At 46.6% G+C, this 25,878-nt stretch overlaps 5 protein-coding genes across 5 annotated transcripts; 4 read left to right on the top strand and 1 right to left on the bottom strand.

Annotated features, from left to right (window-relative positions):
- Nucleotides 1–2,543: 2,543 nt before the first annotated feature.
- HD556DRAFT_1190199 (uncharacterized protein) lies at nt 2,544–3,253 on the top strand (the record flags this gene model as incomplete). The annotated part of the gene is made up of 4 exons (XM_041296151.1): nt 2,544–2,689; nt 2,748–2,856; nt 2,905–3,098; nt 3,148–3,253. Coding segments are annotated over 4 exons (555 nt in total), but the record flags the coding sequence as incomplete, so codon positions are not given.
- A 6,865-nt stretch (nt 3,254–10,118) lies between these two features.
- Nucleotides 10,119–11,102, bottom strand: HD556DRAFT_1238091 (uncharacterized protein; the record flags this gene model as incomplete). The annotated part of the gene is made up of 1 exon (XM_041297951.1): nt 10,119–11,102. One exon carries the CDS (start codon nt 11,100–11,102, stop codon nt 10,119–10,121), a length of 984 nt encoding a protein of 327 aa, XP_041159795.1.
- Nucleotides 11,103–15,955: 4,853 nt separating this feature from the next.
- HD556DRAFT_1443772 (peptidase C14, caspase domain-containing protein) lies at nt 15,956–17,512 on the top strand (the record flags this gene model as incomplete). Its single annotated transcript, XM_041306672.1, has 13 exons — nt 15,956–16,033; nt 16,088–16,169; nt 16,220–16,360; nt 16,419–16,481; nt 16,519–16,565; nt 16,616–16,633; nt 16,688–16,804; nt 16,853–16,877; nt 16,927–16,940; nt 16,988–17,065; nt 17,118–17,268; nt 17,325–17,437; nt 17,486–17,512. The coding sequence occupies 13 exons, from the start codon at nt 15,956–15,958 to the stop codon at nt 17,510–17,512; spliced, it is 954 nt and encodes a 317-aa protein (XP_041159794.1).
- Nucleotides 17,513–18,109: 597 nt separating this feature from the next.
- Nucleotides 18,110–20,251, top strand: HD556DRAFT_1443771 (caspase domain-containing protein; the record flags this gene model as incomplete). The annotated part of the gene is made up of 19 exons (XM_041306671.1): nt 18,110–18,138; nt 18,199–18,213; nt 18,269–18,343; nt 18,400–18,623; nt 18,664–18,758; nt 18,804–18,885; nt 18,946–19,092; nt 19,141–19,218; nt 19,269–19,315; nt 19,369–19,380; nt 19,436–19,468; nt 19,525–19,536; nt 19,588–19,612; nt 19,670–19,683; nt 19,762–19,809; nt 19,862–19,945; nt 20,001–20,019; nt 20,067–20,170; nt 20,216–20,251. 19 exons carry the CDS (start codon nt 18,110–18,112, stop codon nt 20,249–20,251), a joined length of 1,179 nt encoding a protein of 392 aa, XP_041159793.1.
- A 3,351-nt stretch (nt 20,252–23,602) lies between these two features.
- HD556DRAFT_1238134 (uncharacterized protein) lies at nt 23,603–24,001 on the top strand (the record flags this gene model as incomplete). The annotated part of the gene is made up of 1 exon (XM_041297955.1): nt 23,603–24,001. A coding segment is annotated over one exon (399 nt), but the record flags the coding sequence as incomplete, so codon positions are not given.
- Nucleotides 24,002–25,878: the final 1,877 nt, after the last annotated feature.

The raw sequence follows: 25,878 nt of genomic DNA, 5'->3' as shown, positions 1-25,878 counted from the left end.
CGGAAATGCCCGATTACTAAGTGAGCTGAGTTCCGGTTGAGTTTGAATTGTCATTCACTATATCATCTGCGTCATTTCTTTCAGAGGATTTCTTTCCAACCTCCATCTCACATTACCGATATGTTACCGTTACTACATACTTGATTATTACAATCATTTCATGTTACTTCTTATTTTCTGTGTTCGATTATTTATTGAAATACCAATTCTTGAGTCTCAAGCATAGAGAGAAGCTTTTTCATCTGAAGCATTGGACGTATAGTTAGTTATCATTAGTTGAAGTTACTAGTACAGCTGCATCGAGATAACTGTTCTTTAATGACTGGTTATGAGTTTAAAATTTTTGTAAGTCTTTAATAAAGCGGAGGACTTGAGAACATAATAATGATTTTCCCCGACTCAGGAGTTGTTCCTTACATGGGAACGTCGGAGCGGTTGCGTTGCGCGGACTCCGTGTCACTCCTGCCAGGTTAGGTGATAAACTTGGTCATGTAAAGCCTGACGCCAATGAAGCCTCACAGACTGATCCTTACGATGGCCTCGAAGTGGCTCGCAATGATGAACTCACAAACTTCCTGCACCTCTGGAATTCAGTTCATCCGGGCTGTAACATTCTCCCGTAACCTCGCGGCATAGCACAGCGGACACTACATTGTATCATAGCAGCTTTGCATGTGATAGGTTGTGGCCTCCAAATCGGTAAGTGGCCCTCACATTTAGTACGCCCATTAGATTGAATTGAGCTCAATTGTGATGTAAAGACAATGAATACTCCCAGGAACCAGCCACGCAAGCATAATACTTTCATGAGCTAAACTCCAGTATTGTTGTCGCTTGAACGCTAACGACCCAGGAGAAGAATGGGCATTAATCAATGGTAAGTCGAATAATTTACGGATGACCGTTATATTGAGTTCTATGACGTGTAGTAGGGTGCCGCGAATATCTACGGGCAAGTCCATTCATGAGACACTTGGTCTCTTGTCAGTGACACAATTATTGTTCTCAAGTATAGGTTCCTATATCCACAAGGGTTTGACTGTTCCAACCCAGATGTCTGGAGCCCGGTTGTCACAAACCATTATAGTTAGCCATCATGGGTGTATGTGATTTATATTGGTAGCTCTTACTTCTGACGTGCGAGTCAGCATTCAGCTGTTGACCTGGACAACCTTGGTATTTTCCAGAGTTCCAGGATGGATCTTTCGATGCTTGGGGCCCAACGGTGACCAGGTAAATCATTAGTATACGCCTTCGTTAAGCCTTCACCTGACCTTCCTATCAGGTTACGATTAATGCCGCATACTACTCACGGGATTCAATTTCGAGAATGTCTTCAACCTTAATGTTTGGACATCTAACTTGAAACCAATCAACTACATGATATACGGACAAGCCTTACATTCTCGTTTGTTATAAAATAGGTACGTTCCCTTATCCTAAATTCTTACTTGATGGTTCAAACTCGGACATGATATCTGCTCAACTCAAAGCCATCATTCTCTTCCAGTTCTAATACTCGTCATCACCGTCCACACAGCTAGAAAAGAAGGTGGGGGAGGGAGCACCATACGGAATTTGAGGGGGGTGAGTCACATGGATGTTAGAGGGCATGTGGTATTCGAGGTTGTTGGCCCGGTAGTATTCTTCCAGCCATCTATCTCTGTACATTTACACCCTATCTGAAAGGTAAGCAGCATTGTTTTCTGCGTTCATTAAGTGTTCCTTGACGAGTCGTAGTTCAGATTCTTCACTTATGCCTTGTTCATTGGAGACTAGGTGCCTTTCAATACAAATTTCCTCCATCAGAATATTAAATCTCACCCGTAGTCTGTGTCCCCATATCGATCAGATTTCTGTTCTGATAAATTTGCCTGTATGCTAAATCTTTTTGAGTTGATCTGTATCAACTCACTCACTTGCAATCGATGCCGACTTGTATGTCTTTTGCGTCGTTGATGCCTCTCAGCTCACTTGATGAGGACAGTTGAATCCTGCAAGATTCATCTGTTCAAATTTTTGGTAGTGCATGTCACATTAAAGAAGTCACCTGAACGTGACATTTTTTTCGACATGGAAGCATTGTTGCAAACCTTTTCGAGAGGGTGAGTCCGGCGTCGGTGGGCTGCTATGCATGATGCTGATAATTGTGGCAACAGTGCCAACCTGACTTATGTATAAATGTACGATGCTGTCATCTGAGGCAACACACCCGTCCACCGTCGGTGCCAGGATAGCGGGTTTTTTTTAGTTCCGAAATGAATAACGATCTAACTGCGCTTTCAATGCCGTTATGATATCTGCAGCGGACGGAAGGTAAATTTTCTGCTACTTCCTATCCTATCGCATATAAACCGTCTCATGTAGCCACTGATATTTCAGCCTCCCGATTCCTAAACTTGAGTATGAGTGATGATGAAAATCATCCGTCTGTTGAACCTTTGCGCAAGCGTAGTGGTTCGGCACTCCATTCGGGCCCGCGTAAAAAGGTGTAGGTTGTGTTCGACATATTATAATCCTACCATTCTAACTCTCCTTCAACAAGGACATCATTGAACCCCCTTGTTCTGCATGGTCGACATTTTGGCCGTACTGTGTTTGCAATGTGCAACTATCCTGCCCTTCTGACCGCAGGTATACTCCGACTCGAAGAACTACGAGACTCTTCGATCGAAGATTATCCTGCAGAGTGAGTGTAATTTTGACGTTTCAATGTCAGTACCCCCTTACATCTCTTTCAATTTTAGTGTTCGCTGGGAACACAGGGTATTCGTGGAATTAATAGATTCCTACCCTGGTCTTTTAGATCGTCTGACGAATGACGAAGAAGAGGACATCATTCACGTGGGAGAACTGGTAAGTTTTTGATACTGTAATGTCATCATCACAATCACCTTCTGGCAGATGGGTAAAGGAGCGTCTGGTGCGCGAGGCGACGACACCAAGACTCTTAAATCTGCCATCCTCGAATGGCTTGTTCCTAGAGGACAGCCACTTATTCCGCTTCTCGCCCGAAATATTAAATCTGACCGTGGCTTCAATCATGAAGCAACTGGCGTGTTGCTCTGCCCGGCAGGCCTTGACTGGTCGAATGCAGAGTAAGTGTTTTTACCATTCAATTACCTACTCATCAAATCACTTGCCCAGAACCAAGCAGAGCCTCAAAAGCGGTGAAACTGCAGTTCGTGGTGATCAGTGGCCGATGTTTCTTTATGCTGGGTATGTCTATGATCCTGAAGATCCTTGGACTGGCAAGGCTCCACGCACACTACAATTCTATCTAGGAACAGATGAGGAACACACAGTATATGAAGCTGAAGCGGTGGGACTCACGTTAGCAGCACATCTGCTTGCCACGGAATAACAGGTGACCTTCCCAATGTCTATCTCAGCAGACAATCAGGCAGTACTAAGATTCAGTGAGAGTACGACTCCCAAAGCAGGCCATTATTTGATCAAGCACTTTAACAAAATAGTGGACTCCATCAAGAAGAAGGCCAATTGCGGCCGCCATGTCCTAGTGACCATTCACTGGATTGTGGCACACAGCAAGGTAGCGGGAAATGAGTTAGCAGATGAGGAAGCCAAGAGAGCAGCAAAAGGTCCACAGAATAGCAGCAACATCAAAGACCTACCCCAGTATCTAACCTCAGGCCAACTCCCAGACAGTATTTCCGCCATCAAACAAGCTCACACGAAGAACACCAAACTTAGATGGGAACGCCTATGGTCAAAGTCACCAAGATAAGCACAAACCACAGCTCTCAACCCCAACATCCTATCTCGCTCCTTCCTTAAACTCGTTGCAGACCTCCCTAAATGACTCATCAGCTTGTTCATGTACTTCTGTCATATCCCACATTCCGGACCAACATCTGACGACGTTCCCACGCCTCATCCGGACCTCCGGACCTCCTGTCCATGTCTCCAGACCCAATCCTCTATCCGTCCGGATCCCTGTACTCCTGCATCTGATATCCGGACGCCAGATCTGATATCCACATCTCCGGATCTCCGGATCCGACCTATCTGTCATGTCCGAACCCAAACCTTAAATCAGCGCCCATCCCCTTATGGTAATCACCTGTCTCCGGACTTCCGAACATCCGGATCCGACCCACGTCTATCTTCCTTGCGTTCCGGACCCGGACCTATCACACATTCATCTCCGGACATCCGGATCCGACTCGCATCTATCTTCCGTGCCTTATCCCTTTGTATGTTCCTTCTTGAGTTAGACTTCCTCATTTTCCGTACCTCATTTCATCTCCGAGTTCATTTCCTATGATCCGTCTTATTTTCTAATACATTTCCACATGCTCGTACATAGCCTTACCCCTCTGCTTACTGATCTGCACAGACTTGCCTCTAGTATATAAACCCCAGTAGATACTCCTGTATTTCCTCAGTCTGAATATCATACACATATTAGTCCTCGCACTAGCCTTCACCCTAAGTCCTCGTAACAGTTCTAGTCCTCCGACTTAGTCATTATCCATCTCAGGCCTAGGGAGGAATTCCCTAGGCCGGAGCTCCGCTCCTCCGCTCCTCTGCTCATCCATTCCTCCGAGTTTCCGGAAGTTCCTCCGAAACTTTCCCGCGGTCCTCCGGACCTATTCTGCTTTGGACTTTGTCCTTGCAGCCTTTCCTCTGTTTGCTTCTACTCAGGACTTGTCCTGAGTAGCCATTACACATATCCCTGTCAGGACGAAACTCCATCGTAATTTCCGGAAGTTCCTCCGGAACTTTCCCGCACTCATCCGGAAGTTTCTCGCACTCGTCCGGAAAGTCCTTCCGAAGTTTCCCACGCTCCTCCGGAAGTCCTTCGGACTTCACTGGACTTTCTCCGGACTTCATTCTGAAGTTAAGGGCACATACTCGGGTAAGGGGCGCAGCGCACGAGCTGAAGCCAAGCCCCTTGGAATCAGTCCTACCCTTTGTGCACGGTCTTAACAACTTCCGCACCTGCCACATCGCCCTAAACCTCCACCTCCATCGTATCAAATGCAGCAAAACCCCCAATTGCCCCATCTGCATAGATCAAGAAAGAACTAGAGACTCAACTCCCACATCAACGCGCCCTTCCTAACCACTACCACTTTTCTATTATAGCTTCATGTACTGACTGCCCCGGCAGTCGAGTATGCGCTTCAGACCTCTACTCACAACAGACACACATATCATACCGTACCAGAGAGACATAGCCACAAGTCTTTGAAAGACTGCGCATCTAAATAATCCCTCATTACTACAGCAGTGGGAGACACAGGAGCGAGAAGCCCAAGTCACTCAGATGAATGATCCTTCAGCACTGGATATATACAATGTGCAGTTATGCAAGGGTGAGGTCTCATGTCTTCCACATTCGCATCTCAGCACTGAATCATGAGGAAAAACTGTTTTGCACTGGAGAGCTTTATAGATAGGGTCGAAAATGACCTGACTTTAACACTGTTTAGGAACTGTATAACACTCTACAAAGAGCTCTATGGCAACTTTGACAAGGGCTAGAACTTTGATTTTCATCGGAAAATGTTCCCACGGTCAAGATGCTTTCTTGAACCATCCACTTTTGAGTATTTTCCTTATAACTCACTAGGATCTTAACCTATTGATGTCATAAGACCATGGATAGACTGTCCTTGATAATGGCTAGAACTTTGATTTTCATCAGAAATTATTCCCACAGTCAAGGTGCTTTCTGGCCTGATAAAATTTTGGATGGTGCTTTTACAGTGCTTTCTGGCCTGATAAAATTTTGGAAGGAGCTTTTACGCATGCTTTCTGGCCTGATAAAATTTAGGATGGTGCTTTTATGGTGCTTTCACGGTGCTTTCTGGCCTGATAAAATGTTGGAAGGAGCTTTCGTGCATGCTTTCTGAACCTTCCAAGTTGGGAAGGAGCTTTCACGCATGCTTTCTGAACCTTCCAAGTTGGGAAGGAGCTTTCGTGCATGCTTTCTGAACCTTCCAAGTTGGGAAGGAGCTTTCGTGCATGCTTTCTGAACCTTCCAAGTTGGGAAGGAGCTTTCAGGGGTGGCGCTTTCTGGCGCTTTCGAACCTTCCTAATTTGGCAGGAGCTTTGCCCCCCCCCACCCTGGGGGGGGCCGTTCAGATTATTAGGCACACACACACCTACTAGTACGAGTCGAACCTCAAATTAGTCCACCGGGAGTCCGTGTTCGTATCTGTGCTGGTAGAATCAGAATTCTTAGGAGATAAGACCAAGTATTGTTAGTAGGCATAATAGGACCTGCACGAAATATGTAACTCGTCATATTACTTGGTTTTGAAACGTAGTATTGGAATCAAGGATGGGGTTTCCGGCGAGAGCACGGCTGCCGCGTCTAGTGGGTTGAAGTTCCGCCAACTTCGCAACTAGTCAAGCTTTCAAGGCTGTTCGAGACCTAGACAAGCCGAGGTATGTTAGTGCTAAAATAGAGACACTAGAACTTAGCTCGGAATTGTTTCTTCAGGTTGATCGTCCTTAAGGTCAAATGTGCCTATACATATGGGGGGCCTTCCCCAGATTGGTAAACACACAATCGGACGTATCGGGTATATGTGCTCCATCATGGTTATGCAGCGCGTGCTCTTAATTCAATCAGCAAATGCTCGGATAAGAGTCATAAAACAAGGGCGTTCTTAACTTGGCCACAAGGTGCATCTAGATGAAAATAAATATAGTGGGCTCCATGGAGTAGGTGTGAAAATCCGGTGGAGATCACAACTAGTCCGGGCAAGCAACCGGGCACTAGCAGCCCTGCCTAAATGCTTTGATTACACATGTTTACTATTTTTATTCAACCACGACTCACTTATGAAGCCTTACACTGAGTACCAGCAGGCAAGTAATGCCAAGTCACTGCATTGGAACCAGACGACTAGATTACAAGCATGTCAAGATATGATAAGTATGACAGTCCAAGCGGCGTATCAGTGACACTGACAAAGCGTGAGGCGAAGGGGAATCCGAGGCAGAATAGAGCACGAACGCACAACGAAAAGGAGCACGCCAAAAGCACGAACAAATCTGCAAGAAGTCCTGTAAGAACGCGATTGTTCGCCGGATGACTGCTTGAAGGGCAGTAGACGGATTCGCTCTTGAAATGCCTGCCCCAGGATTGCTGGATGCTTGACGTCTAGTCTATCTAGGTCTGTTAGAACCGTGTTTTCCTCGAGCGTCAGTAACAAGCTTGCCGCTATCGACCGCCAGTTGACTGACCCTAAGTCGTTCGACCACGTCGTTCGTCTGACTACTTGGAAGCTTTTAGGCTGTCTTTGGGTAGTAGGAGCTTTCGTTAGGAGGCGCACTACAGCAGGTAGTACTACATTCTGTATTGCGTTCGGGGAGCTGGCCGATTTATGGTTACAAGATGAGTGACGGATCACGGTAGAGTCTACCATCAACCATGGACTCTTGCCTGACCGGTGTTCAGAAGATGAGAATGCACGAGTTTGTCATTTTATCTTCGAGAGTGTCAGAATTTGGGGCGGTCTCTAGAAACATAGACGTTGGACTAGGACGAAGGCAGTGAGGGGAGGACTCTATGATGCGTGATGTTGTGCTACACTATGAACAGAGTTTGGCTATGTGCGCGTGTCGCTGACTAAGCTATGGCTATCGCCGAAGGACCAACTGCCTCTTGTCTATGTCTCTTCTCTTGGTCTATGCCTTGGGACCCCTGGTCCAACGTCTCGAGTTCTAGAGTCGTTACTCCTCTTATCATAACTTGAAGTTTCGATTCGGGCTGAGCGTTCAAGCTCCGTCAGGTGTGCACGTGATCACATTCCCTACCGTTGACTGACAAGAGTTGAAGCGCTTCAAGTGCATCGCAGTTACTCGTAAACTTGTGCCAAGGTTCTACCTAGTGCACTGGGGATACACGAGGTCGGCGACCCGCCAGCTCCTGCTTGGCAATTTTGGTGCTGAAGCCGCAAGTTCACGGGACTTGTGCAGGCTTTGCCAAGTCCTCAGGCTCCGACTCGTCAGTCACGCCCACAGCTATTCGCGGCATGCATGTTCTCCATCCCGGATTTAATGGGCAGAATGCTCTGATTATTACGGCTGTCCTACACCGCTGTCGGCTATGCTATCGTCAAACTGATTCGTGGGGAGAGGCACCTCAATGCACCTCAATGCATTGCCCCCGCCGGTTATATCATTGCCTTGTTAATCGTCGCTTTCCACCGGCCCCAGTGGTGTCAGCATGATACAAGAAAAGCCCCTGTCGAATACCGTAAGCTGCAGCCTGCATGACTGAAATACAAATGCTAAAAAGTGAATTTTGCTGTCTTCTGACTACTTTCGTCACAGTCGTTCCTCTTGCCATCAGTCTAATACCATGCGAGAAATGCGTGCTCGGACTGTGATGGACGGCAAGACTGAGCATGCATTTTAGTGCTCTGAGCGGCACGGTCTGTTTTCTAGCAGGAGCCTCGTGTCACAACGCGACGTTCACTCCTAGTACAGTTCTACGCCGACCACACTTATATAAAAACTTATGTCGCCTTCTATGCGCTTCTTCATATTCCATTTCCGCTAGTTGCGCCATTTACCCCGGCTGTCTATTGCAATGTCTGAACTCGACTATGGGCGACCTCGACCGGGAGATATTCGTATTGACACAAGCTTCTTACGTTCCCCCAGTACTACTCGGGATTTCCTTGGGGAGGCAATGCCCAGGGACAGATATTCCAGGGCAAGCCATGCATCGCGTGTGCGAGATATTACTTGGATTTCGGCCTCTCAGCCGTCCCAGTACCCTGCAACCCAAACCCCTCGAACCCCTCACTGGCAACATTCGGGACATGAAAGGAAGCCTCAGGGGAAGAAGACGTTTTACGGTGGAATCATGAATGGGTTGAAAAGTATACCGAGGGCCATTCGAGAGGACGTTTGAATTCAAAGGACCATGCTAAGCCAGCGAAGCAAAGGGGCACATCATCGTACCATCAAAATCCTCAAGCCTCGTTGGGGCTATCAGCATCTTTTTTCCCGAGTTCTGAAACGACTGGGACCACCTCAGGCCACGTTGTGCGGCTCAAGAACTACATCTCGTCCCTTGGATTGTCCTTCCCCATCGTCAATGTCGACACCTGGCACATCGTCAACTGCCCCAGCCTCCTATAAGACGCCTCTATTTTTCCTCGGCTGCCAGTGACGTCGGGAGATCGGAGATCCCAGACGCTTCTTGTACCCAACTTGAATGGCTTCTGAGTTGTGTTGGTTCGTTTCTCCCCCATTACTTGCACTGCTTCTGACTTCCAAAAACGATTGCGTTGCCTAGCAATCCCAAGCCCCGTGCTATCTTCGTCGGCGATAGCAATGAGTGGACTGAATGGACTGTCGATCAACATGCGAATCTCACCAGGTCAGCGAGATTCACATTTCCGGCGCATTGGGAAGAACAGATACTGCGTTGAGGAGTGCTGATCAGGCTGCTGCCATCAGAGGGGTCGTGAATGGCTGTCGTATCTTCATTCCTGTCGTTTCTTTTCCTTCTCCCTTATTTTTGGCAAAATTTACGTAGGTTGATAAAGTATTATACAAGCATCAGCATAATAGCATCTAATGTCAAAAAGTTTCAACTCTGAAGAACATGTGTATGTCTCGCAACTGTGCTACTTAGTAGATAAACCATTGAACAAAGTCCCGCATCCCTCCAAAATAGTGGTCGTCCGCTGTCTGAGCTCAACTTCATGGTGGCTATTTGCAATGATAACTAGTCGTTAACCCAGAGTTACAATGCATTTCCAATGCATCAGCATAATGGCATCTGATGTCAAAAGATTGTAAGAAAACTCCAATTCATTCTGAAGTATCACTGTTTACCAAGGTGCGTCTTCGTCGTCAGCAGGATCTTCAAGAACTCGTTGACAACAATTCTCAAACAAGTTTTCCCATCCAAAGCCCTCGGCAGGACGTTGGAAGCAAGCATTGGCCATGTAGATGCAAACCGCACCTAGTGCCAAATTAGAGTCCATGGAACGAACTCTGCCATCCGCTTTTTGCAAGCTCTTGAGGACTAGACGAATTGCGGCCAGACGATAATAGACAAAAAGCCTAAAATGACGTATCAGCTGAGGGACGCAAGTTAATGCCATGCGGATGCGTTCTTACCACGACACTCTTCTTTCAATAGCGACGACACAGCGCTTAATGAGCTCCTCGGGGAGGGTGGACAATGAGTTCATGGCATTGGCCAACGAAACCCGAATTTCCAAGCGAGCGCAACCATCGCGACCTTCCACTCCTCCTTCACCAGCGCATTCAAAAAATATGTTACTCATGATGTCCATATCTTTGATTATATTGTTTTCGGTCTCCTGCAGAAGCTCCTTGGCCTGATGTCGACGGAACACCCCTGGATTCATAGAGTACGTCACATTCTTCTCGGTGCAATACGCCTGCACATACGATGGACCCAATGCACCTGCACAATGGGTCGTAGTGGCACGAAAGCCGGCAAATTCTTTGATCTGCAGTGCGCGGTCCAGATGAAACCGGTTCTTGTTATTGATCAGGCGAGAGATCTGCTGTGTGGATGTGGCAGACATCAGATAGCTCAAGAGCTCGCGGTGAGAAGATTCGCGCCATGTGACAACGTGCCCTGGTACGCCGATGGTCAGTGCAACATCCACGTGCCATTGCTCAGGATCTAAGCTGTCGACATCGACATGCTCAAATAAATCGTCCATCGCCAGGTGTCGCTCATCTTCATCCCTCCCGTTGTGGATGGTAGCACCTTTCGTTCCTCTCAGCCCAAAATAGGCGTCCCTGAATCCAGGTCCCAGATCCGCAAGTTTGGCTAGCAGAGTCGTTGCAACCTGTTCTAACCTATACCAGGGAATGTCTGTACTACTGAAAGCGAGCGAACCAGTGCGACTCCTGGATTGTGCATAAGTGGTCGGCCATTTATCGCGTGATTCGGGCACAACCTCCAACATTGTAGGACGGAGGCATTGATCGTATATGAGAGCTAATTTGTCCTGGGTCAATTGGTCGACCGGCCATTCTGTACTGTAGAGCCGCGGGAAAAAAATTCTCACAACGTGCCGTTGCTGAACGTTGCCCAAGGGCATGTTGGGAATTGTGTGCATCAGAACTTCAATCTCTGCGCCCTGGTTCTGGTTAGGATGCATATATAACAACCACCATTGACTGTGTTTCTCACCTGACTATTATACGCACGACTCTTGACATGATTGTCTTTCTTCAATGTTTCTTTGAATGGAGGAAGGGGCCAGATCGATAGTGTGCTGGTATATGGTAGCGTGTCCGATACCCCAATGACCGAGTCGAGGTCGCGAGTAATATCGATCTCAGGAGGAGTGGGAATGCCTTGTAAGCAATTTAGACGAACTTGGTATTGGTCGAGCTCTTCATCTGCGAGTGGCCCAACCCTTGCGGCTAGCACAAAGCGAATGAAATCAACCTCCGTCTGATCGTCCTGCATCTGATGTCCAGAATGACCGACAAATTCTTTCATCGTTAATTGGGAAATATCGATAATTTCATCTGGGTATTGCATAGTGAGCGAGTAAGTGCAATGACAGTGGGGGGACAACTACCAGTCACAGTGCCACTGACGCCCATATACTTATACAAGGTACGTTAGGTTGATTGATGGGCATGATGCATGGAATTACCATTCTAGGTATGTGCTGAGTTTCAAAGTGACTAACATTCCGGCGCCACGTCTGAAATGTCGGTTGTCAGTGCCGAAAGTACTGCATGACAAAATCGCTTAAGCAGTACTTACCATCCTGGGTATATGACGACGGAGATGAACTTAGTGGCTCTTCATTGCGATTGAGCGTCTTTACGACGTCCGTCCCGCATTGACCTGCAGATTTCAGCAGGAAGCGAAATAGCATGAAATGAAATGTTTGCAGCGACTCCAGCGAAAGCCTAGTCGATGGTATCATGTCACTAGTAAGGGACCCGTCTTCATTCTGCGCAGCAGTCTCGACTTGCTCAGTCGATCCGATTCCGGTTCGTGTACGTTCCTGGTATTGTGAGCTGTTGATGTAGGCAAGGACGAGTCCGCGTTTAAATTTCAGCTCTTCGGGATCTCTATATGTAATGAAATCTGGTGCCCGTTTCGATCGCAAGAGTGTCTGTACAAAATTTTGCGGATTTGCATGACGGGGGGGTCTATTGCGTAAGAACGAGTGCTTCCGCTGAGACGAGATATCGTCGATATGCATCTCTTGCCTGTACAGTCATGAGGATAATAATTTGACGTGGGAGTGGATATGCTCTGCGCTGGCCGGCAACAAAAAGAGAAATGAAGTCATGCGCGACCCCTCTGATGGCACCAGCATCAGCACTCCTCGATGTGGTGTCTGGTCTTTTTGATGTGTCGCAAATTTGCATCTCGCTGGGCTGGTGAGTGTCGCCTGTTGATTATTCAAACCACTCAGTGTTATTGCTAGCGGGGAAATTAGGTGACTTGGTATTTCTGGGCAACACAATCGTTTTGAGTCGAAAGGAGTACAAATAATGAAGGAGAAACGGACCGACGTAACTCAGAAGCCATTCAAGTTGGGTACAAAAAAACGTCCGGGATGTCCTGGCTCCCGACGTCACTGGCAGCTGACGAGAAACAAAGGCGTCTTATAGGAGGCTGGGGCATTTGACGATGAAAAAGGACATTCCAAATGGCGAGATGTAGTTCTTTATGGCGCGCCAGACGCAACGTTACCAGAAGTTTGCAAAAAATGACAGGTTTTCTTTGTCTAAGAGGCAGAGTTCCTTGACGCAGGGCATGAGATGTTGCGAAGGGACTGGTTTGCCCCGCAGATAGCCGTTTGCCGAAATGCGGACATTCCTGTAGAAGATGATGAACGTACGCTCTGTACTTGGACTCTTCATTGGCAAATCCACGGTCAATTGTGTGCTCGATCTGTCCGTTGTGGAACTGAACAGTTGATGGTAGCTGAGTTAATTTCATGAAATACTGACATAATCAGCTGCGCTTGTTAATTCTTGACAAACTTCAAAGCTTCAAGCTTTATATGATATCATTTGCCTGCCGCGCCAGATGGTAAACTCGAAGCAGCCTGAACTCGCACGGTGTCGAAAATCGAGCTGTGGGCAAGATAGAGCATCCCGTTGTGTCGAAGGATATAGCACTAGGTACGCGTCAGGTCGGTATGCTCTGTCTCATAACCATATGGACCGAATACTTTTCTTGGGCCAGCTTGAATCGTTTCAACGCCTTTCAACCTATTGACCGCCTCTGTCTACCGGCGACACTCCCCAACAAGAAACATCATGATCCGATTGATTGGTGTGTAATCATATTTGTGACATGTGGATTTCATATCTTATTCGAAGATCGAAACCTACTAGTCTCCTTGAGTACTAGTGCGCCGCAGTCTAAAATTTTTATTTGTTTATTTGTTAGGAACCAAATAAAATGAAAGACATAAATAAAACACTGGCGTGTCCGAATCTCCCATCCAAGCTTGACAATACCTGCGTCTGCTGTCTGCTTTTCAACCACCTGAGCCGCTTCGGGTGTCCATTCACACCATTGTGTTCTCCATGCTACCGTTGAGCTCTTCGCCGCTTCCAGCCACAACGTCTATTCTTGAATAGACCTTAATCCTAATCGTTCCACCTGCGGGGGAGAACACACTTCTACTTGCGTGGGCCACAAACACTGAGCAGCGACGGTGTTTTAGTTAGTGGGGTTGGGCCGGTTTTCGACGGTGGTCTTCCATGTGCGCCTCGGCGTGCACTCTGGGTCACGCACAGATCTCTGTCACTAGAGATTGATCTACCCAGTGTCGCTCTGGAAATAACCACAATCCCGTCTTACATCTTGACCTTGGCCTCTCGTGGTTCACATTCTTCGGCAAGTCAACGCACGTTTCCCTCCAGCGGTCAGAGTCTTTGACTCTCACCTCGGCGTCTTTTCGCATGTTTTGCCCGCCGAGAGCAGTGTTGTTTTCTTGTCCTTGGGATTGAGAAAATGACCATAGGCTCAAAAGCGCCAACCAGCGCAGCAAACGGCCTGGCTTCGCGGCGATCTGCGATATGGAATATGGTTTGGATTATACTTGGTTGTGAATGTGGTACGTACAGGAAAGTGCTACTAACGACTGCTTTGGTTAGAGCGTTACGGATCCGGTTGTATCTACAGTCCCTGCAGTATCGACTCCCCTACCCTACATGTCAGAGACATGCTAAGGAGTTCCTGCGTGCGATAAGCCTAGTCCCATGCTCGTACGCTTGTTGGAATCTCCTGCGATCAGGCTGACTGCCCTCGGTTCACATTGGAGGCTATTTGCTCGAAGCCGGCCAAGACTAGATCTGTCGAATGCGCTGCTGCTTTTTCACTCGTCCTCCAATCTACTGGTCTGTCCCTCGTAGCCATGTCCGGTCGCCGCACCATGAAATACTCAGGATCCCTACTGGCAGATTCGGCTGGTCGATCCCATCTTATTTTGTCCTTTAGTCATGGGTTTGGCTCCTCGCTGAGTTTATTACTGTCAGCCCGCTGCATCACCTCTCCCACGGGAGGGGCGATAGAGATTTGTCTCGAGGTCAGTGGTGATGGGATAGCCGCGGCGTCATGTCCACTCTTCAGGCGACAGGATCAACGCACTGGACGGGTAGATCTAGAAGTGTCATGTTCATGACGGGTGAAGGGCTCGTGGAAGCTGTGGCTGCCTTGGTTTACCGTGACCAGTACACGAACAAGTAGGCGATTGGAAAGTTGCTAGCCAGTGCGTTCCAGACTACGAGCAATGGCAGGGCGGTAACAGGCCCCAAGGGTTACTGAAGGTGACTTTGATGTCGTGTCATGGGAGTGATGAACATCGTGCGCGTGTGGATGGATGGTCTGAGTTGTGAACGATGGAGATGGTCCGAGTCGTATGAACGATGATGATGGTCCGAGTTGTGCAAACGACGAGGATAGTCAAAGTTGTGGAACGATGAGGATAGTCGGAATTGTGGAACAACGATGATAGTTCGATGGAGCGGTGGCGAGGCGAACGCACGTATGCCACCCTTGTTGCGCGGAGCGCACTTGGGATTGGTCCATAGCGGGGAAAGCCTTTGGCTTCGAAAGTGGGTTGCAGCCTCCTTTACAGGGCTGCAGTGGGTTGGCGATTCATGAAATCGTCCAATTTTTTTACATCTCACTGTCTTCGTGACGGTTACTATTTGTGTACAAGCGGCCCGTTCATCTTTGGACTTTTTTTTTTTTTTACCGTGAATTACAATAAGAGATGGGCCTGTACACTACGTTCTCCGTTGTCTTTTCCTCTTCGTTTTCTGTTGCAAACAGCGCTTCGAGTGTCTCAGCGGGCATCATGCTCTCGAAAGTCCGGTCTGCATCAGCACTCTTCATCGCAGATTCATCGAGGTTCAGATTCCTCACAGGAGAGTGTGACACACTGTTATGCCACCATTGTCAAAGGCTTTAGTATTCGACAAGCGTCCGTTTCAAGTCCCTGGACCCTAACTATGGGGACCACTGACCCTCGCGCAAATATGATGGCAGCAATCGTTCTAGTCGCGCACCTTGTACTTGGTATTGTTTGCAACGACAGGCTCTTCGCCCACATCGCCGTTAGCCAACTCGTACGAGTGCGACGCTCCGTATCTATCGATCTTGATGTGAGAGCAAAATAGAGCGCTTGCATCAAGTTATAAAGCTCGCAATGAAGCCATCACTGATCCTGCATCGTCCAGTTACTCTTTTGATTCGCTCCAATTCCGCCATGTGTTACTCAAGATCGTTGAAACCGTTCTTCATTCTTTCCCTGCTGTGCGTGACCTTCGTCAGGATCACCGCGACCACATAATTACATGCAAACGTCGATGGATGTCTGTTTCATGCGAGCTGCCGAGGATTCAACAAGAAGAAAACACATTGGAGGGCCAGCTCTCGAGGTGCCCTCGATCTTCTGGAGCACCGTATTTGAACCAACACATGTCGGAAGCTTCTTTTTATATCCCGATGTACACACAACCTAGTCCACCATCGCCCGGGAGAAAGCGTGCATCATTGGTGAGTGATACATAGTAGATTTGCAAATCAACGATATCTCTGAAACTGTATAAGATTGGAATTAATTACAAAGGTCAACGCTGTGAACTAAGAGGGTGCAACAACGACATCCATAATATCTTACCATGCCTTATTAGTACGTGCAGTCGTTGGTAATTCAACGATGACTCTACGACTCCCTTTCAGATCAATGGGGATACGATCCCAGAGACATTGTACAATTAATTGATGACGGTTATCGCCCCCCACCAACTAGGCAAAATATCTTACTTGAAATGCACCGCCTGGCATCCTATTCAAGGGCCGGTGATTCCATGTTCTTTTATTGTACGTACTGTATTTGATGGCGTTGTTGGTCTTCTGAATCACGCGGTTGCTTACACAGTTTCGGGGCATGGAGGCCAAGTCCGCGACCTAGATGGCGACGAGGTTGATGGTTATGATGAATGTAGGATCCAAGCCTGATTAGGTTGACGTTCGCAAAGTCGTATGTCCAGTCGACTATCAAGAGTCGGGTGTGATTAACGACGATGTCAGATGTTTACCCTCTTAATCAAAGGATAACGCTGATTAGCTCTTTAGGAAATACATGAAATCATGGTCAGTATCATGACGCAAAGAACACCTCATATTTCACATGGTATTTCAAATAAGTCGCTGATAGAACGCACGCAGGTAAAGCCACTGGCAGCTGGCTCACGGTTGACGGTACGGAGAGTGATCGATGACGCGAAATCACTAAATAACTCAGCTTTACAGGCGCTTTTCGACGTAAGCAGAATCCTTGATACCGTAACTCCAAGTACTGAATGACTCCAGTCGTGCCATTCCGGCACGGTGCTTGGTGAGCTCTAGATCAACTCATCGCTGCCAAATTCTGAATGATAGTTAAGATTTGCCTTATCTTGTGAGAGAAGCAGTTTCCTCTGTAATTTTTTCTGATCGTCTCCATAGTATGACTCTAGACAATGCACGTTCGTCAATGGCGTTACGCCAGGTGCTCGCATTAGGAAGCACTCCCAGGCACAAGTTGTGAGCATCGGTTTCTGCGAGTTGATCATGCTTCTGAGCCAACATCGGACAGGTTTGTTTCTCGGGTTGTGAGGATTTCGAAGAGAGTGAAAGCATCGCAATGCCTGGTCGACCTATTGGTGGACTCATGACCTTTGTGCGTAACACTACCAAAACATCAGTTCCTTCTAACCTTCCCTTGAAGGCTTTCGTACATGTTTTCTGTCCGTGTCAAACTTCCATTGCTCGCCCAACTAGCTAATATTTGAACTTTGTTCAGCTTGCACGCAGGCTCTCACTTTCCAAAACAGATTCGAACAAATACGCGCGTTCGTCCGTGAGATCTTACCGGACGCCCGACAACATCCTCAGTTTTCCTGCTCGAATCCTCTCGTTTGTCGACGTATTCTTATCCAGACTATAGCCACTGATATTGCACAGGATATAACGTTGCCTTTCTATATCTGAACGCTCGGAAATTGGATTGGGTTGTAATCACTCCTTATATGTTAACATGATCGTGCGTATTTGATCTTGTTGACACCGCTCCGTTATGAGCCGCTCGTAAGTACGAAATGATTGGGCAATTGCTGAGGACAGTGCTCATCGATCAACAAAGAACCCGGGGTTGGTCTCCCCGAAGCCTGGATGCGGTTCACATGTCCTTCATCTAACATTTACACAGCGATGATTGGCCAGATTGGCACAAGTCACGCTACTTCTGTATCTTATCGCGCCTCTTCGGTCGCGAGAGTGATTATTTCATCGCAAGCCCCATAGTATAACCTCCGTACCGTTTTGCAAAGTCAGCGCTTCGCCTTCCTCCTATCCGTCTTTTTTGCGATGCACCTGTCAAACGAAGCTTGCCGAGACTGGTATATATCACCTAGTGATAGTGTGTTGTAGTCAATTTGACAGAATCATCTAGCGCTATGAGGGCGGGAGCTTGATAATCCTTACCCTAATAAAACGCATGGGTAGATTCTCAAGGGTTTCACTAGCTACTTGCCCACGCATTCTGAAGCGTAAATAGTAGTCATAAATTACCCTCGTCGATAAGCGCGTATGTCTGTCCCTCCTTCCAAGCTGACTTCGTATGTTTGCTACCTCCTGATCGTTATGTCCTCGCTAACGTAATCCAATGACTTGAACAGTCGCCGAAACAAGGAGTAATGTGACCGTCAATGCATGATGTGCCTACCTAGTATTGACTCGCTTCGAAAGGCTAGACAGATCAAGGAGTTCATACACTTCGTCCATCCCTGCAGTCGTTTCTGTGAGGCGACCGCCATCTCCGAAGTAAGCTCATTCAACTTCACGTGATCAAGTCGTCTTAAGTTCACATCGGTTACCAGACCAGCGGCTATCAAAACGCGTCGAGCGCTAGTACGCCAATATCCTTCCCCGACGTCCTCCAGTACAGATGCAGCCCTTCCTCCATCTGTACCTCCCTATGGTTCTAAGTACAACGGGAGGACTACGCCAGATGCTCGGCCAGTACAACATGGTCCTGTGACCTCGCGACTTCACCGCTCACGGACGCAATCGACTCAATCTCTTCAGCAACAGTCAGAAGAGAGTACAGAGCTATCGAAACACCATATACACTCACCGTATAGTGCTGCGCGACGACCTGTGTGATCAACTTGAAATGGAGATTCCACAGACAATCAAAGTGTTGCCTCCACGTGCGAGGAAGAAGAAGGCATCATGCGTGAGTCCTTTCAAGTTTGTCTTTGCATAGCTTATCTTCGGGTAGATCGGCATAAACTACCAAAGCCAGGATAGAGAGCTTCGTGGCTGCGTAAATGATGCTTGGAACATTGCAGAATTTCTAAAATGTCTGTCCATTTCCATTTTATCTTATTCGCTCAGTATTGAGCAACACGACCATGTAACAGCCTTCTGGAATTACGCGAAAGAGGACATCATGGTGCTCACAGATGAGCTATACAATCTGAAGTACATGCCAACGAGACGGAACATCCTGAGCGCGTTGCGATGGTTAGTGAAAGACGCCCAGCCTGGAGATTGCTTATTCTTTCACTGTGAGTCACGCATCCGTAATTTGAACAAGCGATTGATGATGTATCCAGACTCTGGACATGGAGGACGAATCGTCGACTTGGATGATCGCCGTGTGGATGGTCACCGTGTAGATGGATTTGAGAAGGGTAACAATCACGATAGTTCCAACTTTGAAAAGTGCTGATCCGCAAACAAGCTATCCATCCAATTGACTGGGAACGCGCTGGTGAGATTGTGAGCGAGGTGCGTCTGTATACTTGTTTGCTTTGGTTATATATATGTTCATTCTCAAACAGGACTTATACGACGTGATGGCAAGTACTGGGAACGCGAACTGTGAGGTTGATACTAACTTTTACACAGGTCAAACCCCCACCCGCTGGCTGCTGCCTTAATGTGAGTTTGCGGGCGGCTTTATGTGTCAACCAACTTCAATTTTTTTTTATCGACAGGCGTCGTTTGATGTAAGTTTTAGTTGCCAATTTCAAGTGAACAGATTGTATCATGAATACTAGTCATGTTATTCTGGATCCGTCCTCGGTATGAAGCTGTTATATTGCGATGTTGTGTTTCTTTGTTGATCTGTCTCGTGCACAGATTTGCCATACATCGTCAGTCCAAAGATGGTTGATGCATTCGCGACTGTCTAATCATTTGCTCGGTATCAACCCAGTGATCACCTAAAACAGCATGCTACGAACTCTCGAGCTCTCATAAAGTACCCCCAAGCTCATGTGGTAAGTGAAATACGCTCCTCAACTCGAAGTCTGTTTGACGATCAGATATCAGGTATTATTTGCAAGCTGTAGTGACTTCCAAGGTAGCGGGGGCGTTTTCATAAGGGGTGGAGAGTTTCTTGGAGCCATGTCCTCTGTGCGTAGTAATCAACAATTCGCTCGTATTATTCTGACCAAATAGTAACTACCAGGCCTTCATCTCGTCACTTAGTGAGTAGTATTCTAGCAACAACAGTCATGCGACTTACTGGCATTAGCGACGAACCCAACCCAGACATATCTGCAGGTACTTGCGTCTGTGCAGGTTACCTTACGTCGGACTCAGAGGCAGACGCTGCAGCTGTCTAGTTCGTATCCGATTGTACGTCAATCCCATACTTTCTCTCATTTACTAACGCTGTGAAAGCTTCATCAGGATTCTAGTCAACAATGCCTCTTTTAATTTAGTTTTTCCTTCTACGATTTGTACATACAACAGGGAAGTGTGAGTATTAAGGATCGTCCCGTAGATTGCTGGGACAGTTTACCTTGAGCGTCTCAAATAGCAGACGTGTACGCCTATTTATGATTCTATACCCGTTTGTTGAGGTGTGTGGATACTAATTGAATACCTGATCATCAAGAACAAGAACCGAGTGGTTGGTTATTAGTGAGCTGTCTGGTGTTACGAAGGTTACATGCGTTGTGTATGTAGTAGATGCCAGGTCACAGAATAAAATAGTCCAGCAGCAAATAGAGAAATTTTAATATCCGAATTGCAAAGAGTGAAGCGCTGCGAAGAGATTCACCGAGAAACGGTTTAATTCATGCGGCAGAGCTCACACAACTCTGCCAAATCGAGAATCGTCCCCATAAGTCACAGTGTGTGCAGGATATAAAAGCTGGCTGTCGTCCTACAGACTCAGTGTTTCCGCATCCTCAGAAACGTCATTTGAGATATTCCATATCATCTCACACATAAATGTATCTCTCCCTCCTTGCTGTTGTTGTCTCTTTGACAACATCTATGTTTGTTAGTGCATGTACGAAAGAGTTTTACCATTGCGAACGAACATCAGATTGCTGCGAGTTCTTGTATTGTGATGCTGCTGGGGTGAGTATGAGCAGGTCGCGTGCAACCAGGATCCAATCACTCACCTGCTCGCCTTAGCATAGATGCACGTCAGGACTGGCAGAGTGAAAATTGAGTCGGTAGCCCGAGCGGGATGTCATGTCAGTGAGTCATCTTTCTGCTTTCGCTTTAATATCATGATTGATGGTGCAATATCCAGTCTGCAGTAATACAGTCAATCAGTACAGTTATTTTTGAACGAATTTTCGTGCTGCTCGAGCAATATTAATGTAGATGAATTTTAATCACAGAAGACAGATAGACAAGATGGTGAAGGGAAAGATAGACAGATATACTTACATAAATAACCCGACCACAAGGCAGAGCCTGCAATGGAGAAGAAATTTAAGATGTCTGAGTGATGGTGGCATTATGCGTCTGGGCTGAGCTTCTCGAACCTCGCCTGGAACCCAATAGCGCATTGCTCCAACACTTGGGTTGATGATTTTGATGCAACGATTGTACCAGACGAAATTGCAGAGGTCTTCGTAGCAAGAGCGAGCGCTGTATGTAGATATTGACATAAGACACATTATACAAGATAAATATGCCATGAATAAGAAAGACGGCAGAACTTACGAGATGAAATGGTCCGCAACAAAGACTTGATGAGGTTTACAGAAAACTCCCACTGCGCCCGCTACCAAAACGCTCTGCGAGTCCTTTGACATCCCGATTGACGAACAGTCAAACTTTCAAAGGACACGTACTGTGTGATCCTGTGATAAAAAGAGCGGGCCTTCAATGCATGATAGTTCCTCATCTAGTTGTGGTTTAGCTCATGTGGCGAAGGCAAGCAATGGCGTAGTGGCCATGATTTTGACCTAAGTACAAGAATTGCACAAAAATATCGTAACTCTAATACTTATTCCTCCGCTCGTGTCTCGTTATTATTACGTAATATAGTAAATTCAACATCTCATAGTACTCGCTTGTACTGATGGCCCTCTCCTAATCTGCTCGCGTTGGAGGTACCACTCAATCTTATAGCATTTGTTTCACTTGCTGGGTTCCCTCATATTATAGCCTATTACAGCTTTGCTTATCGCCTTTGCGAACAACATACAGACACCCCACTCAGAATTCAATATCTCTGGCTCTGTTTCAGATATCATCGGTGCACTACAAACCAATGTAAGTGCCAAGTTTCTTGGATTAGAATTCATGTCAGCCAAGAATAACAATCATCCATTCCAGCTCGGACACTCGCAAGTGATTGTACGTCTGCTCCTTGGTCTATTTCAACATATCACTAGTGATGGCCAGGTCCGGTCCTGAACCACGGTTCGAACCCGAACCATTTCGAACCTGACCAAAGTCTGGTTCAAAGTTCGGGCAATAGGGGGAACCGAACCGTCGGTCCAGTCCACGGTTTGAGGACTTGCAGAATTCTCGAACCTGGTTCGAACAGGTCCGAACAGGTTTGAACCGATTGTCAAGTAATAAGGGATGGTACAAAAATTTCGATCTCCAGACTTACATGGGCCAGGCGCAGTGCAGAGTGCATATTATGTAACACGGCTGTGCTCATCGTCGATGATGATGACAAGAAAATCAGCAATTTTCGAACACTGTCCTGCTCACCCCAATTGTATACCACCACAACGCTGGCGGCAACTGCGAAACGGCAAGTCAATGTTGGATCCAGACCTCTTGATGGGACAAACCTGTCAAATAGCTGACAAAAATATCCAAATCGATATACAGCCAGTAACTGGGATCATTGGAGGCGAAGGTCATGTTCGAGGGATGGGTGAGCGAGTGCGGAATTGTGGTGTATAATGACAGCATTCGTACTAGATATACTAACGTTCAGTGGGTTAGCAAATGAGACAAAAAGGGTAGAAAGACTCACCACCTCTAGGTCAACCTCACCTACTCCCTACATAGTGGATGCGGACCTGACTGGGCACTGACATCAGCACTAAAACATGTCATTTGCAGTGAATAGATGATGCTAAGTAGACCACGCACCTTAATAGACATTTCAAACAAATACTTCCCCGAATTCCTTGACTTGAACAAGCAGATGTTAGGAAGCTCGCGGGGGTTGAAGATTTACTCAATGCTCGTAGCAGTACAAGACCTAGTATAGCAATGCAAAAACAATCGGGCTGATTATTCAGAGCAAGTTTTCGAGGTGCTGTCGAGAGTCGAATGGACATAGCAATAGTGGCCGAGAACGCGAGCCAAATGGCCCTAAACATGCATGAGTTATATGAAACATCGAGTCGAGACAGAAATCAACTTACATACAAGACTATGGGACGGAATGTTTGTACTTAAGATATGTATATGAAGTTTGACATTTTTTGGGTCCGGTTCTCGGTTCAAACCCTTGCTGAACCGGAACCGGACCATTATTGGACCGAACCGATGGTCCGGTCCACAGTTCTGCTTACTGAGAGAACTGAACCGATGGTCCGGTCCACGGTTCTCTGAATTTCCTAGAGAACCGGACCGAACCGGACCTGTCCATCACTACATATCACATGTCATGTTACTGATGATAGCTAGATTCCAGTCCTTGAAACTCCATACTCAAGATTCCCCAATACAGACCACTCTACTGTCAAGCTCGAACACCAGAGCATTGTCAACATCATCGCTCAGCTCCAGTAGCAATTGGATACAGTTCTATACGAGCTCTCGGCCCTGGAGGCCGTGATAGATAGCATTGTCAGCATCATTGCTGAGCACCGGCAGCAATTGGATGCAGTTCTGGACGAGATCTCAGATCTGGAGGCTGTGATGGATAGCGTCAAACATCTCTATCAGCAAGTCGTCAAAAAGAAGGAGAAAATTATGCAGTCGATGAATTTGCACAAGGGACTCCTATCGGTTCTCTGGCGCCTGCCAACAGAAGTCCTATCCCAAATATTTAACCACTGTCTCCCCGAAACTAAATTGTGGCCCCCATCAAACCTCAGAGCCCCCATGCTGTTAACACGGATATGCCAACGATGGAGGGAGGTTGCTGTGGGTACACCTGATTTATGGTGCAGGATGTATGTGCAAGCCGACAACAGAGGCTGGAAGCAGGCAGCTTTCTGCTATGACTTGTGGCTCAAGTGTTCATGAGGATGTCCGCTCTCGTTAGAACTTGGGTACCACTACTCGACCAAGCTATGAAGCCTTCTTCAGCCTCATATGAGTCGTATAAAATTTCTTTGAGTCTCTATTGATTCCTTCCAGGGTAGATGCCCTCAGCTGTTTGCTACTGACCTCCCAGCACTTCAGGAGCTGACCGTACTAGGGATGATAAATCATGATATTCCTAGTAAGTATACTACAGATCATGGAGGACACCCTCTACCTTCTTTGGTTCACCACTTAGATCATCCACTGCTGCGGTACTGCGAAGATCTTTGGCTGTCAAGACCATCATCACAATCCCCCAGGTGATTCTTTCAGCACTGTAAGCAGATCTTCCATTCTCTCTTCCAAAAATGCAATCTTCTCTGCTGTGATTAACGCGTCTCTGTGCGCTGCATCTTGCATTTCAAGCAGTGCGGCCTCTTTCTCTACTAGCAGCGCTTGCGTGCGTGCGTGCTAACATTTGTGTTGCTATTGTCTCTATATACATTACTTATAACTAGTGAATATAATAATTCATAACACACACTAGCTTCTTGTTCTTTCGCGACCAATGCTTTCCTTTTCGCTTTCTTCTCTTTTCGTATTTTTTTTGTGAATATCGGACCTCAAAGACCCTTTGAAATGATCGTATCAGCAGCCGACGGAATAAAATATGCCTATATGACATACCAGTTTCCTGTTGTTCTACAACAAAAAGAGCATCTCGGTCTGTTCTCTGCTTATTCCATTTTTTGTGCCCATCTGGTACTTAGCAAACACCATCGAGGACGTTAGATAGAATGAAATGTGCTGGTGGGATGTACAGATAGCCCTTTGTTCTGCCAGACACAATTTACGTTGCCTTTCTCTCCTCTCTTCTCATTTTCTCCTATGAATCTGAAACTTAGAAAGCTTGACGGGTTCCTGGAAAGTGTCTCGCATTGCAATTTGTTCTGAAGTGTCGAGAAGTACATTGCATGATGTATCTGAAAAAGATGAATTTCATTCCAAGGATGACAAAGAATTGGAGCATACCTGCTTGTTCCATGGTATTAGATCGACCAGGTGGAATCTTTGTGGTCCTGGGGATGACTAGTCTGATGTCTACATAGTCAAAAGTTGACACTAATATTCCAAGAATGGTAAGTCAGTCACTGTTTGTCCATGTTTGGACTTCTACGACTTCTATGACTTCTGTGACTTTGATTCAAAAACATAGTCAGACGATTGCACTGCACCGACTTGCTCCCTGAGTGTAAACAATATCATATATGCCTAATATTATACATTTCACTGCCTGCAGTGTCTATTATATACAGATACGCAATGATATAAACGTACACAATATCAGTCCATATGTCATCTAGTACTGGTGTAAATATATATGGCGTTATATCTGCACTAATATGATTTGCACGTTCCGCGGCTTGCGCACTGTGTGTTTTCATTAATTGAGAGCTGGTGCATTTGTATCAAGAGTTTCCACTGCACATTGTCATCAATTGAGAGCTGGCATGTATTTGGATTAGGTTAGGTTAGTGGGTAAAGACGTGTATGGGCGCACAAGTAACTGAGAAAGATTAACTAGAAAAAATACCCCCGGCTACTAGGTAGTCTGAGGTGGTATTTCGAGTGATGTACTCTCATCAGTTTTCTAGCTGGTTAAATAGAGGAGGACACACAAAATCGAGAGGAGATTGTGTCTGAGTACGAAGGTTTATCGAAGATAAGATATATCGTATCATGTCTAAAAATGTTATCAACATTAAATATGCTTAAAAGTATTTTTAGTGCCGCAGCAGGGGGCCGAAAGCCCCCATTAAAAATCTCTCACAGGTGTCAAACTCTATAATTTGGTACACAGGCGTAAACAAACTATT

The sequence above is a fragment of the Suillus plorans genome, assembly GCF_016647745.1.
Source record: "Suillus plorans strain S12 chromosome Unknown HD556scaffold_31, whole genome shotgun sequence".
NCBI lineage: Eukaryota > Fungi > Basidiomycota > Agaricomycetes > Boletales > Suillaceae > Suillus > Suillus plorans.
This window is presented reverse-complemented; position numbering and strand designations above follow the sequence as displayed.